The sequence below is a fragment of the Neodiprion virginianus genome, chromosome 4 (genome assembly GCF_021901495.1).
Source record: "Neodiprion virginianus isolate iyNeoVirg1 chromosome 4, iyNeoVirg1.1, whole genome shotgun sequence".
In the NCBI taxonomy this organism is placed as follows: Eukaryota; Metazoa; Arthropoda; class Insecta; order Hymenoptera; family Diprionidae; genus Neodiprion; species Neodiprion virginianus.
The window spans coordinates 20,737,918-20,751,442 of NC_060880.1; the positions used below are offsets into that span (position 1 = coordinate 20,737,918).

Below are 13,525 nucleotides of genomic sequence, written 5' to 3' on the forward strand. Positions count from 1 at the left end.
CTGTTCGTTATTTTCTATCAACGCGAAGTAGGTATTTCATCGATTTCTACCGACTCGGAAATGTCTTCCCTCATCGACACCCCGGAGGAGGTATAATCCGAGCGGAACAAGGCGCAGCGGGGAAAAGATCGAGGCTTATGCGGGAGATCCTGATCTCGGACAACAAGTAATTGGGCAATTAAACCCGTTCGGGAATGATCCGGGATTGCGGCATAACGGAGGCGGGCGGCGAGGATGACCCTTGAAACACGAAAATCGCGATATAGTAGGCGAGAGATTCGAAACGCTCGGAGGATCGGCTGTGCAGGAAGAGTTTCTCCGCACGTACCGCCGCAGTGAAAATGCATCTGCGGTAGGATTCGCGTTTGCGCCATGGCGGATCGATCCTCTCTCACCGCGTTTATCGTTTTCGCCCCGGGGTATTTTTGTTTCGCGGTAGCGAAATCGGCGTAACCGTTGAAACAGGTGAACGGATTCACCTGTGTGCACAAATCGCAAGGAGAGGACCAAAAAGACCGAGGGTATAATAGCCGGTCCCAGTACCCGGTTCAAAGTTTACTCCTGCATGCACGGGAATTACGCATTCGGTGCACTCCAGCAGGCGGTCCATCTCCACCTGCGCTGTTATTAACTGCTCATCATTACCCCGATATTCCCGCACCTCTCAAAACCGTTCCACGGAGAAAACTCTCCGTCCATGATCCGTGTATATTTTAAATCGGCCAACACCGCGAGTAATATAAGAAGAAGATCGCTAATGGTGGTCAGAAGGAGTTGTACTGGTCCTGTTTCGGGGCGATGCTTCTCTGCAGCTTCGAACTAAAGACAAACGTCCAGCCGTTACCGGGGATCCGTTTCCGCCCGGAAATCACCTCGTAACTACCCGGCCCGGGACTTATCTCGAAGGGTCGAAGCGGCCTCGCGATCTTCACACTGTCGTTGAAAGGGTGGACCACTCCTTTCCTTTCGGGTCGCAGCTCCGCGGGATGGACAGGAGTGTACCAGCCTGGTCCCGGAGCTTCCGGTTCCTTGTAGCAGAGGCTGATGTCCTCGAGCATGCTTCGCACCGTTGGTTTCTTGGTGAACCTGAAAAAGAGAAAGATTATGAAGGGTTTTAAAAGATGAAGCGGAGGCTTCGCCTCACCTTGGACAGGTCGTCCAGGCTCCTTTGAACCGGTTCGATCCTTCAACGGCCTTCTCGAAATCGCTCGGAAACTTCGTCGGCCAGTTTTTGGTGTCCGTTGGCTTCGGTCGGGCTAGGTAACCGAAGATTGTGCTCGCGTCTCTCGGTCCTGAGACAGTACAAAGTGAGGGGTTTCGTTGGAAGTAGAACGAAAGACGCTGAGCCAGGAAAGATGACGCGGGTAATGTTTGGCTTATAGTGCCTTTTGCGGCAGATTTTCCCCAGCGCCGATCCTTGAACTCACCTGTGAACAAGTCGTACGGTCCTCGCTTGCTCGTTACCTTCTTCAATTTGCTGTCCATAGAGTCCGGATGTCGCACGTTGTACCTGGTAAACAGAATCGGAAAGTCATCGATGAGAGAAAGAGGAAAATGCATAAACCAAAACGAATTATGCAGAAATGTTGACATTAACGGGATTCGAATATAACCCCTTCCAAATTTGTCCAACCCAAGTTTCACTATCCTTTCTTCCTTATGTTTCATAAATATGGCAAAATATCACACTGATAAGTAGGAAGAATTTTTTCATCTCACCGGTTGCAGGGAATCGACCAGCTGCGAACGGATTTCTTGAATCTGGGTAAACAACCGTCGTACTCGAAACTCGAAAGGCAGGAGAAGGACTTGAACCGATTCTTCTCAACGTGGTAATACGGGTTGTGTTCTTTTCCAGTGTATCCTGAAAAGTGTCAAAATTTTGTGTCTCTTATATCGTTATGACGCAATAATAAACATTCGGATCAGTAACAACTAGTTTTATCGTCTGGCTCCCGACATTATTATCAATATTTAATCCTCTTTCTGATTACCTGGACCAGGTGTTTCCTTGGCGCGGGAGTTTTTGAATCTGGGAATTCTACCAAAGCCGGTATTTTCACGCCGGATGTTGCAGCTTCCTTCCAAAACGACTTCTGGCCATTGTCGAATATCGTGTACACCCGGCCCGCGGCCACGCTTCATCAGGTCCCTCTGGAGAGCGTATTTCTCCGGGAGTTTACCGCCCATCGTTTCAGCGAACTCCTTCATCTCCTCTTCCCGCTTCCAGCTGAAATCATTACTCATTTTTTCCATAAAACAATCGCTCGGATTAGGTCTTCAGCTTGGTCGCAAGAAATTTCGTTCGTTATAATTCTCTGCTTTTCTTATCGTCAGGGTCAATTACAATTTTGGAAATTTGGAGTCGAAATGGAAACTAAAATTCATTAGAAATTTTATTCAGCGCCTAACTTTAGTCAACCCGCATTACGCCCGTGAATCGCAGGTCACATAAAGACTGGGTCGAAACTTAGTAATTTTCAATACTTTGAATGCAAAAATATTGTCCATAGTCCGGAAAATGTTAATCAATAGTTATGTAGACATTTTAAAATCGATAGTTCGATCTGATCATCTGTATCGCAGGTTAACAACATGATCTGTTTGTCGTAATTAAAAATTTTAAAAACTCTCCACACGTATCGCTCTTGAAAAAGAAAAGAGCAAACTCCACAAACACAAATCAGAATGTGAATAAGAAGTTTCTTCTCTGCATGCACGATGTATAAGGAGACTCTAATGTGTAGATGTTGTGTTTACCCTTTTTTTTTTTTTTTGAATCCTTGCTTCCGATGAGAAGCCCGTAAGACAAGCAATGCCGTCTATTGAATGATACGCGGATGTGCAAATCATTTATCTACGAGAGAATATTTGTTGAAAGAATTGAAAGAAATCTTTCAACAAATCAGAATATTCGAGAGAAATAACAAAAACTTGCGAACACTAATGTCATGGTGCACGAAATAGAAAATTTGTTTTAATGGATGGAAAGCTGGAGCAAAATTTTGCACAACACGTTCAGTTAGCATTAATTTACGTCAATTTTGCAATATGTCACGTGGGTGGAAATTGACCGAAAAAAAGAAAATAATTTCACCTTGTTACAGGGCATTTTGATACCAGGGGCGGAGGATCGTAGGTCCCTGGGGGCGGGCCGTCGTTCAATTTCACCCCGAGACGCGGGTGCATTCCAATTTTCGCCCCGATCGGCACCGAGCTTCCGAAAGGCGGCGGGGGTTTTGGTTTTCGGAGAATGAGGCATTTGCATCGCCATCGACAAGAGCAGCGGCATAATTTGAAGGACGAAGTTTCACCCCGATTGCAGGGCATTTTCAGGCCGCCGAATCTGAATTCTTTCTGTGCCGGAACAGGTCAAGTTCGTTGATTGCGTTGGGCGATTCGAACGAATTGAGAATTGTGGCCCGAAGATTAGGTTGGAATTTTGGTTTCATTTGCCCAACTCGCGATTTTCCGCGAGTTTTCCATCCCGTCACTAAATTTAAATTCAAATCGACGGATTTGCGGTTGGATGGAATGGGATAAGAATAGACCCAGCTGCCTCGATTCCGTTTACTTTCCACGCTCTTATTTTGTTACGCGAATTTCTTTTATTCAGTATTATCTTTTATATACTTCTTGGTTTTGTTCCCGATGTTCGTGCCTCGTCGTTGCCCGCGAAGTAAATTACCTTAGAATAATATTCAGGGCTGTAAGTAATTCATTACGGCAAACTGCCGAGAATAACGAAATTCTTTTAACTAAATTTGAAAAAAAAAAACATAAATCATTTCGTATTGGTTTGGAAATTTCAAACCGTTCTTGCTTTACCGCACGCTGGATTTTAGTCTTACCCGATAAATCACACAACCGACTATTTTATCGACCGTTGGACTCCCGTTGCAGCCTTGTTTTTAGCTCTTATCATCCATGAGTCGCAGCAAAGAGCAGGATCTGTTCACTTGACGATACTTAATCTCAAGGCAATAATTTATTCAAGATCTTAACAGAGGGCGTAGTAATGATAATATGAAAAGTAGTCGCGTGTTCGACATTGCGCAAAAATTTTTAAAACGGAAACTTAAATCAATTTAGTGCAAATATTTATTTCCGGTAAAAAAAAAATAAAAAAAGATTAATATACGTATTACGGTGGTTCTTATTTTGGTCGTGTCGGAATTTCTTCGCGCTCACTCGCCGAAAAAGTAATCAACATACATAGAAAAAAATCTGGCCAAGTCGACGAATTTTTCCAACAATTCTAACACACCCCGACATGCAATCGAATTTTTAAATGGAAAAATGTACGCATCTGAAGTTTTTTTTTTAAGAAAACTGTACGTACAAACATTTTTCTGTTTGTCTGTAATATTTGCAGCGAGAAGAGAACTCGCGAAGTTGGTTAGCAGTAAAGTTTTTAATCAAATTCGCACTCGCTCGGCTTGGAAAATAATTTAGCGCGTTCAGAAAGTTTGAAATTAAATTGCTGAGAATTTGCAAAAGCGCTTACTGTACGTATAATTATCTTTACTTTATTCCCTATTCTTTTGCAAAGCTTGCGCGTTCATATTTTCTGTCGTTTTTCGATGCTTTCAAAATACCTCACATAAGAATGAAAAAACTTTGCAAACGAGAATGAAATGTTTAAAAATTCACAGATACGAGTTTTTTCCTGATAAAATATTGCCCATGTATTTATAATATATCGAAAGGTTCTCGTTTATAATTTCCTCGCCATTATAGCGTGAAGAAAAAGCTTCGCTTACGAAATAAAGTCACTTTATAGGGGCATCGAAAGAGAAGAAACAGAATTCCAAGAAAAGAATATAAGAGAACTGAAAATCCTTTGACGTATAATTTTTCCTTTTACTCTCTCGCCCTTTCTTCATCCTCCGTCGCATTAAATTCGTAGCCACGCCAAAATCTTATAGAGAAAGAGAGAGCTTGAAAAACGAATCTAGAGCCCTCTCGTTACTTTATACCCTCACTTTTCTTCCGTTTTTTTTTCACAAAGCTTCGCGAGCAACCGCAGAACATTTGTCTTTGATCATCGACGGAGAGTGTTTCACTAAAGCATTATCATTACATCGTTTCATTGACATTTTGTCCCACGGGTTATTTCATCGCCGGTGTACACGAATTGAGAAGAAAGGAAAAAAAAAACATTCTACGGAGCAACAATTTTTAGTTTCAGAGAAAAAGAAACATCTTCCTCACCACGCATCGAAAAGTTTTTCCGTCTCTTTGACGTCGCTAAAATTTTCTCTCTTAGCGAATTATTCGTTGTTCTGTTTAATTTCGTTCATAATTTTCGCATCCCTTGCTCGGATTTTTTGTAGAAAAGAAAAAAGAGAGAAATAAAAAAAATGACCCGTATGCGACTGTATCCTCTTGGATATTTTGAGACGCGGGTTAGTTTTTTTAAGCCGCAGGACAATCTTAAACTTGAATCGTCGAGTCGAAGAATTGCTTCGGTATAAAAGAAATAGGGGAAGAACGATAAGAGAAATGGAAAAAAGGGGCAAGAAACCGCTCTCAGCCAGAGGTGGAGAATTTACCTACCCATAATACGATCATAACTCAGAGTTGGTTTCTGCACTTCTTATGTTGTAGGTATAAGGATATAGCTGAAGGTATAATATAATCGCGACACCCACGGCGGTCCGTTTCTTCATTTTTTTTTTTTTTTTTTATCCCATTCTCCATTTTCTTTATAGTCTTTTATTCTGTATTATATATAAGACGCACGTTCCCCGAATCGCAAATGTCTGGAACCTCTTTAACTATGTCACAATATCGTTTGTTCGTATTATGTAATAAAGGTGGAAAACAAGTCGACGAAAGAGTGATGGTGCATAGAGGAAAAAGAGAGAGAAATTTTTTTTTTTAAATAATACCATGTAACCCTCGTCCAATATAGAAACTCGCGATGTCGAAAGGTGTTTAGCGAATTTTCTCGACGATTTGTTATTTTTTTCTTCCGTTTATCTTCTCGCGAATTTCGTTTTTTTTTTTTTTATTTTTTTTTTGTTTTTTTAGAATTCCATGTCGTATATCATCCTTCATACCGGCAGTGTACATCATACAATTTTATTACATATCTATACAAGTCTATAATTTTATATACCGTATCAATCACTCACACGTCACATAATATATGTATATCATGGAACATAGAACTTGATAATATAATAAATTTTTTATCAATATATGATATGAATATTATTATTATCTGTATACACGCACTGACAATAAAACGAACATTTGATTGTACATAGAAACGCCACACGGCATACGATATATTATAATTAATATACACCCTAATCAATATAATTAAAAGGTTTTTCTTATCTTTTATTTGCACATAATACCAGTTTTAATTTCTCTTTGATAATATTTTTCTTTCCATTATAAATGCGTGTAATTTTGGTATGCCTACGATGCGATTTGATAATGAATTATAAATTAAACGGGTACTCGTCTAGAATATTATTCTTATTAATATAGTATATTATATGCAATGCAAGCTGCGCCCCAATTGCAGCTTTGCATTCAGTTATGCGGCATAATTTCATTATGTACACATAGAAGTTAGATTGGTATTTATTATATAATAATTCATTTCAGAATATAAGAGACGAGTGCCCATTTTTCATAATGCATCTCTTTCTGCGTGTGTAATATGATAGCCTGTACGCGCGCGTGTGTGTGTGTGTGTGTGTATGGAGGGGTGGTGTGTTTTATATACATTGAAAATTAATTTAAAATCTCGTTTTATCCAGACTCTTAATATATGTATATCTATTAATAATATTTACGGAGTGTTGGTGTATAAATTTACATATGCATATACATATATATATGTATATATATATATATACCTACCTATTACGTGTAATACGGATATTTTTAAATAACACACAATACGTAGAACGATTATTACATATCATTATGTGCGATTAATTACGGAGCGTAGAATTAATTTTACTTTAAATATATATTTACGTATATAAATTTACGTATGCGTACGTATCATACTCATATAGAGACGAGCGGAGCTGGATGTATCGATACATTACGAATTAGTAGAGATCGAGCCGTTCTTTGGAACGGATTTTTATAATTAATTAATAATAAAAGATCTTTCGTGTGTGTGTGTATATACATGCAATAAATACAATATAATTTAAAACTAATTAGTACTAATTACGTATTTCAATACGATACTTAAGATTATGATATACGATCTATAATAATATACATATATGTATGCGGTAAGACAGTAAAAGTTGGGTTATAAATTTACGTATATGTATGTGGATTATTTGAAAAGGGGGAAGTTATGCGTGTGAAAATTTGGGAAGAGAGAAAACAGAATGTGATGATCATTGTTGTTTTTTTTTTTTTTATATAATTCGGTTATTTTCCTTCCAGTCTTTGTTTCTCTGGTTTTCTTTCACTCTTTTTCCAATTCGATTTTGTTTATTTTTTTTTTTTTTCACGAAAATCTAGGACACTCGTGCGGTGATTGAGTTAGGCGGTCAAATTGAAAAACGCGATGGGCGAACGACGATTTTTTTTACTTCGCATTTCGTTGTTTTCCTCGTTTAATTTTTATCTCGAACAGAAGCGAATTGTCCGACGAAGCGGTGAATCGGAAGTTTCAATTCAACCCCTGCAATGAATGCAGCGCGAAATAGAGTGGAAAACGGAGACAGCGAGAGAGAGAGAGAGAGAGAGAGAGAGAGAGAGAGAGAGTTGGAGTGAAAGAGATCGAAAAAATGATGAAACGAGTAATTAAATAATTACGAACAAATACCCGCGTGCAACATTAAATCTTAATTTCAGTGAATACATATAATATATTACGATGCAGCAGTACTTTTCATCTTAACTTATTATTATATCCCTCGACGAGTTCCAAGGGATCAGGTAAAATCAGGTCCACCTGAAAATTGGAACCGTGTGAGAAGGATATACAAAAAGGAATAATAATAATAATAATAATAATAATAATAATAATAATAATAATAATAATAATAATAATAATAAAATTACAATGCCAACAATGAACAAGTAAACATTGAAAAACACAAAAACACACAACGGGTTAATCGGGAAAAACTATATAATATATATATTAAGGAAGTTTGCGATTTTTTACAATTATACACCATGTTGTACATTATATATGTAGGTATATTGTAAAAGCAACAATGATATCTGTTGTTATACAAATTAATTAATCAATCCTCTTATTCCTTTCCCCTAATTAATCAGTCAATTAGTTCCAACACCGAGAAAAGCGCTGCTTTCCCCAAATCGTATTTCGGGATTAATATTATGATTATTATTACAGGAGGTACAATTCATTCAAGTTCAACGAAATTATGCATACAATAAATATAGCTCATATTACGTATATATATATATTATTTGCGGTTACTCAGGCGATGAGAAAATTAATTAACTCTTGAACGAAAAAGATAATAATAATAATAACAATAATAACAACAACATCAAGAACATCAACAACAAGAGGAGAAGAGTTGAAGTCACCGAAGATAAATCGTTTCGGCTTATTAGATGCTATGCAGTCGGTTAAATTATATGTATTATACATATAGGTGTATTACATATACGCATGGATGTACATCGAAGAAAAACATTCAAAGAACCTCAGAATGAAAGCAACAAAGAGAGGGAAAAAAATCACCAAGAAGCTGAGGATGCGAAAATAACAAGAAAAAGAAATTGCGGAAGATTTTTTTTTATACCAATCGTGGTTTTCTTTTAAACTTTTCAATTTCTTCCCTTTTAGTTCGAGTTTGGATAAAAAAAAATCACTCCGATGGAGTTTAAAAAGCTTCGTGTTCAAGGCAGCGAGATATAATAAATGAAAAAAAACTGTTTTGAATAAACAAACAGAGTGTCAGAAGTGAAAGTCACGTCGATTGCGTTGAATTTTTCTATAACGTGATCATTTTTCATCAAGACGTGATGTATGGTGAATCACATGGCATTCCCCGATATATGTGTACATGAAAAAGTGAAAAAGAAAAGAAAGTAGACTTGAAAAGTTCTATAAAAAAAACGACGTCTGCACCAGAATTTGGAAATGGATCGTTGAAATTTAGAAAGAAAAAAAACAGGAAAAGAAAAATAATCGTAAAGTCCTCCAGAGACGAATCCCGATAGAATTAAGAGGCCGGACGTATTGATTGCAGTCGTTAATCAATCAGCAAAGTTTCTTCCAGATTTGCAGTTTTTTCGATTTCAACATAAGCGCAATCAGTCCGCGGAATATCGTTTTTGCCGGAAGACTCTGATCTTTTTTTGCGGATATTCGCTTCTCTCGCTGTTTCCGATCTGCAGACACAAGCCGAAAGAAAGAAGATAAAGACGGAGAAGATGAAGAGAAAAAGTAAAGGAAAGAAAAGGAAATGACTGAAAGATTGACGCCAGGTTTATCAGGGCTGATTTCGCATTCCCAGATGTACGAATAATAATAATAATCCCTCTGACGTATGATATCGTGGATTTCTTGTAAAACATGCGGAGTGACGCATGAATAATATAATAACACGGACGTCACGAAGTCGTCAAGTTCTGTAATTAATTTCCCCCGAACGGATCCCCGGTTCATATAATATTATATATATGTATGCATAATTGTATATACATATTCAAAGCTGAGCAAATAACTGAGAATAATTTACCATGAATTGAAATACGAAAATTCTGTAAATGTACATAGTATAATGAAATAAAGTTGTTGAGAATAATTTTCATCCACTTTTAGTACGATTGTTTTTTAGTATACTTTCTCTCCTCCTGTTTATCGATAAATCGTGATTGATCGAACCTATCGAATCGTCGAAGAAGTTGCAATACGATATAAATATTACGTAGTTAATTTTTCCATAAATACGACTACCATTAATATTGTTATTAGTATGGTTAATAATAATATAATTAAACGTCATGCAATAATTGGATTTTTTAAATTCTGTAAGTAAGCGCAGGACGATCTTAAAAAGCTCCTGTATTAATTGCAATGGATTTATCGTGCTAATAAGATGATAACAATTATTACTAATATTATGAGACACGAAAGAGAAATAATGTTATATTCGTTAATACAAATAATACATTTTAAAAGAAGAAGAAGAAGAAGATAAAGGGTTAAACAACAAGTGATGTACGTAATAATAGGTAATAAAGAAAAAAAAAAGTAGAGGGAAATAAAAAAGTTGGATACGTGAATTAAATTATACAATACGTAATATATACTTGTGCAAAGTTTTTGTTACCTATTATAATAAATATCTCTCTCGCATTGTTCGGTATAGGATAATGTAACATTATACATTTGTGCTCTACACGACAACCGTACGGGTTTTGGAGGCGTTCGTCAAAGGAAACTTCATCATGCTGATTGAGAGCTGACGCCACCTGCGTATATATATACACACATACATGACATATATATACACGAGAAAAAAAAATAAGAAAGATATGAGAGAGAGAAGAAAAAAAAAAAAAAAAACAATTCGTAAGATAATTCGTGATGTTGAAAAATGCCGAGAGTGGAGAGAACGAAAATTATGTGGTAGAGAAAATATGATGTTCTTGTTTGCTGTTATTATTATTTTTCTGTAAGTATAATTGTACTCGTGAACCGGAGAGAGTGTATAAAAAATTATTAATGAACAAATGGACTCAATAATTACGACTTGGAAAATACTTGAGTGCAAATTGATGAATACAAGAAAAGAAAGAAAAAATTTGCAAAGTATGAGGAATACGAACAGCCTTACTGCATTATTCTCTATATAAATATAGTGTGATGATATGTTTTTTTACATAATACGCATGCAAAACGCAAAACCAATGTCGAATTTTACACTACAATTAATGTTATAATTAGTTTCGTATAATATCAAATCATGCGCGCTTATTACGTGCGTTTTTTTTTTTTGTTTGCTTTCATTTCATAAATCGTTTCACGTTAGTGATTCGATATGAGTGGTTAAATTGTGGGTAAAAAGATTTTTTTTCTCATTGAATACAGTTCTGAATTTTGATCATTAATTTAATTTTCACACCTCGCGGGGCGGGTGAAAAAGTTTTGATACCACGATAATGCTTGAACTTTCGGTGTGAAGATAATAATAATAACAATCGTAGTAATAATAATTATCAAACACTCGCTGGGTAAGGATATGCGATTTCGTATACAACGTGACGCAAAAGTGCAAGTAAGCGCATTATCTACAATCTATGACAAATTAACGATTTTATGAACCTTTAGAAGAAATTAGAGAGTAATGGAGCGTCGATGAAAAAATACAAAACAGACAAGAAAAGAAACTGTCATGAACCGAAGTAATGAAATGAGCAGTAAAAATTATCCTTCCGTGGCGAAAATTTATCTATAAATAGATTTTTCATCTTTACAGAACATACATTTACGCTGCGGAAATTCGACAATTATCGAAGAAAAAAAAAAAAGTATGTCAAAATAAAATTAATATATAACTTATATATATTTTATGATCGATTAAGCCAAGCAACGAGAATTGGTGTTACTCGAAGCTAACGAGTCCACCGCGTTAATTAAAACTCGCGGAATAAATTTTCGCCACGTAGAGACTGTAGATTGAAAAATTGGCGTCATGCGCAGTCCGGGATCCGAAAATTGACCCAAAGAAATTATCCGGGCGTTATACAAATGAAACGAATCGAGAAAACGGGCATTACTTTTTTTTATTCTCTTTTTGTCAGACGCTCGGGGGCTGGAGGGGGATCGGGAGAAGGGTGGAAATCGACCCGCGAACAAACAGCGAGGCACTTCCTTGCGGAAGTGGATTTATACTGACCGAACGCTCGTCGTCCTTGTCTGGCTCAGGCTCGGATGCCTCTTGACTCGACCTGACGAACGGTAATTCCGCCGCGGACAACAGCAGCAGCTTCCGCAGGCCGCAGAGAGGAAACTCTGCCTGAAGTGCTTTGACATAAATCCGTAGATGATGGGATTTATGCAGCTGCACAGCGAGACGGAGAAAGGGATTCAAAATTTCGTTTCAAAAATCGTTGGGACGAAAAACATTCAAAATCAGGGCTCAATTGACCAAATTCAACGAGATGGACGCTCGTTTTTTACTCACGTCTTGATAAGCAACAAAGTTAAAATCGTATTAAGGATAAATGGAATGTTGGGCGAAAAGAAATATCTGTTCGTGAAATGAAAAAGGGATTTAAACGTTCCAAAAATCTTCGGGATGAAAAGGAATGTAAATCAAAATCCAATAGACGAAATCCAACAAGACAGAAATTATTTTTTAACTTGTCGTTTCTCTGTTTCCGGCGAACAAAGAAGTTATTGTGCAGTCACTTAACCTTGATAAATATAATCTTAAGCCCGGAATAAAGATGTAATTAAAAAAAAACACGCTCAAAAAAAAAAAAAAAATATCCTTCAGCGTTATTAATTTTTTTTTTTTTCAACTGAAACGAATCTTAGCAAATTTTAATATCCAACACAATTAGCTATAGGCTGTCAACGATTCGAGAAAAATTTTTATTATCAGACTGCTGAAGCTGATTAAACTGCGGTGGTTTATTTTTTGAACGCTGATCAAATATTTGACAACTTTTTTTTTGTTTTTTTTTCTTTAATTAATTTTTGCCAACTTTCGACTCGGACGATTCTTCGCGGTATTTATCCGTATTTATTTTGTTACGCAATCTTGACTGCCAATACGATGGATTGAACTTTGTTCGTCAATTGTCGACGTGAATGAGCCAGGAGTCGTTTCGAATATCGCATTGTTACGAGGGAACATTTGTCCACGTCACCTGTTGAAGTAAGCCATAAGCTGAAAGGTGACGTTGCTGTGTCTGTAGGGGCCGATTTTAGCCCAGGGCAAAATCCCGTAGGCTGTCAAAACATTGTCGACCAACATCGGACCCCAGCAAATTCCAAATAGAACAACTACGGCCACAAGCATCTTGACAACCTGAAATCGAAAGAATAACAATCGTCCCATCTTCGTGAAACAAAAAGCGCAAAAAGAAAAAAAAAGAATAACGAGGAAAAACCGAACAACCAAGAATAAAGAGAAAGGAGACACATCTTGAAGACAAGATTCTTATTGCTCCTATATCTCTTAATCTTCTCATTTTTTTTTTTTTTTTTTCAATTCGTACACATTACACATTAGACTGTATAAAAAAAATATTCTATTTTTTTTATTGCAAAATTCAAATCGAAAATATTGCTCCAAATTACGAAAAAACGATGCTGTCCAAGTTTGAGCTCTTAACATTAATATTTAGAGGTGTATCATCGCGATTTTCTATTTCTCTTTTAAGTAACATTGGAAATAAAAAAACAAAAAAATAATCCTTTGTTGACCTTTGACCTTAAGTAACTTTTGAAAGAGTAGATTTATCGTAAAATAATAAGAGACCTTTTTCCTACAGCGTTCAATTCCCTGCATAAATGCGTTTTCGTTTTATTACT

General features: G+C 36.7%; 2 protein-coding genes across 3 annotated transcripts in view; both read right to left on the reverse strand.

Moving 5' to 3' along the window:
• Positions 1–764: 764 nt before the first annotated feature.
• On the reverse strand, positions 765–3,330 carry LOC124302851 (lymphocyte expansion molecule-like). Its single transcript, XM_046759420.1, has 6 exons — positions 3,098–3,330; positions 1,995–2,230; positions 1,720–1,864; positions 1,428–1,510; positions 1,145–1,292; positions 765–1,086 (listed from the first exon to the last, which is right to left on the reverse strand). The coding sequence occupies exons 1-6, from the start codon at positions 3,328–3,330 to the stop codon at positions 765–767; spliced, it is 1,167 nt and encodes a 388-aa protein (XP_046615376.1).
• Positions 3,331–7,317: 3,987 nt separating this feature from the next.
• LOC124303055 (QRFP-like peptide receptor) overlaps positions 7,318–13,525 on the reverse strand; it is a 42,648-nt gene continuing 36,440 nt past the window's right edge. The window contains exons 8-11 of one of the 2 annotated variants that reach the window (XR_006907820.1): positions 12,859–13,019; positions 11,880–12,044; positions 10,311–10,452; positions 7,318–7,945 (exon numbers count right to left, since the gene is read on the reverse strand). Coding sequence is in view for 1 of the 2 variants with exons in the window: in XM_046759795.1 (XP_046615751.1) it covers positions 7,936–7,945; positions 11,880–12,044; positions 12,859–13,019 (336 nt within the window). In the remaining variant the exon portion in view is untranslated. The remainder of the gene's footprint in view (positions 7,946–10,310; positions 10,453–11,879; positions 12,045–12,858; positions 13,020–13,525) is intronic. The other variant, XM_046759795.1, reaches the window with a different exon arrangement.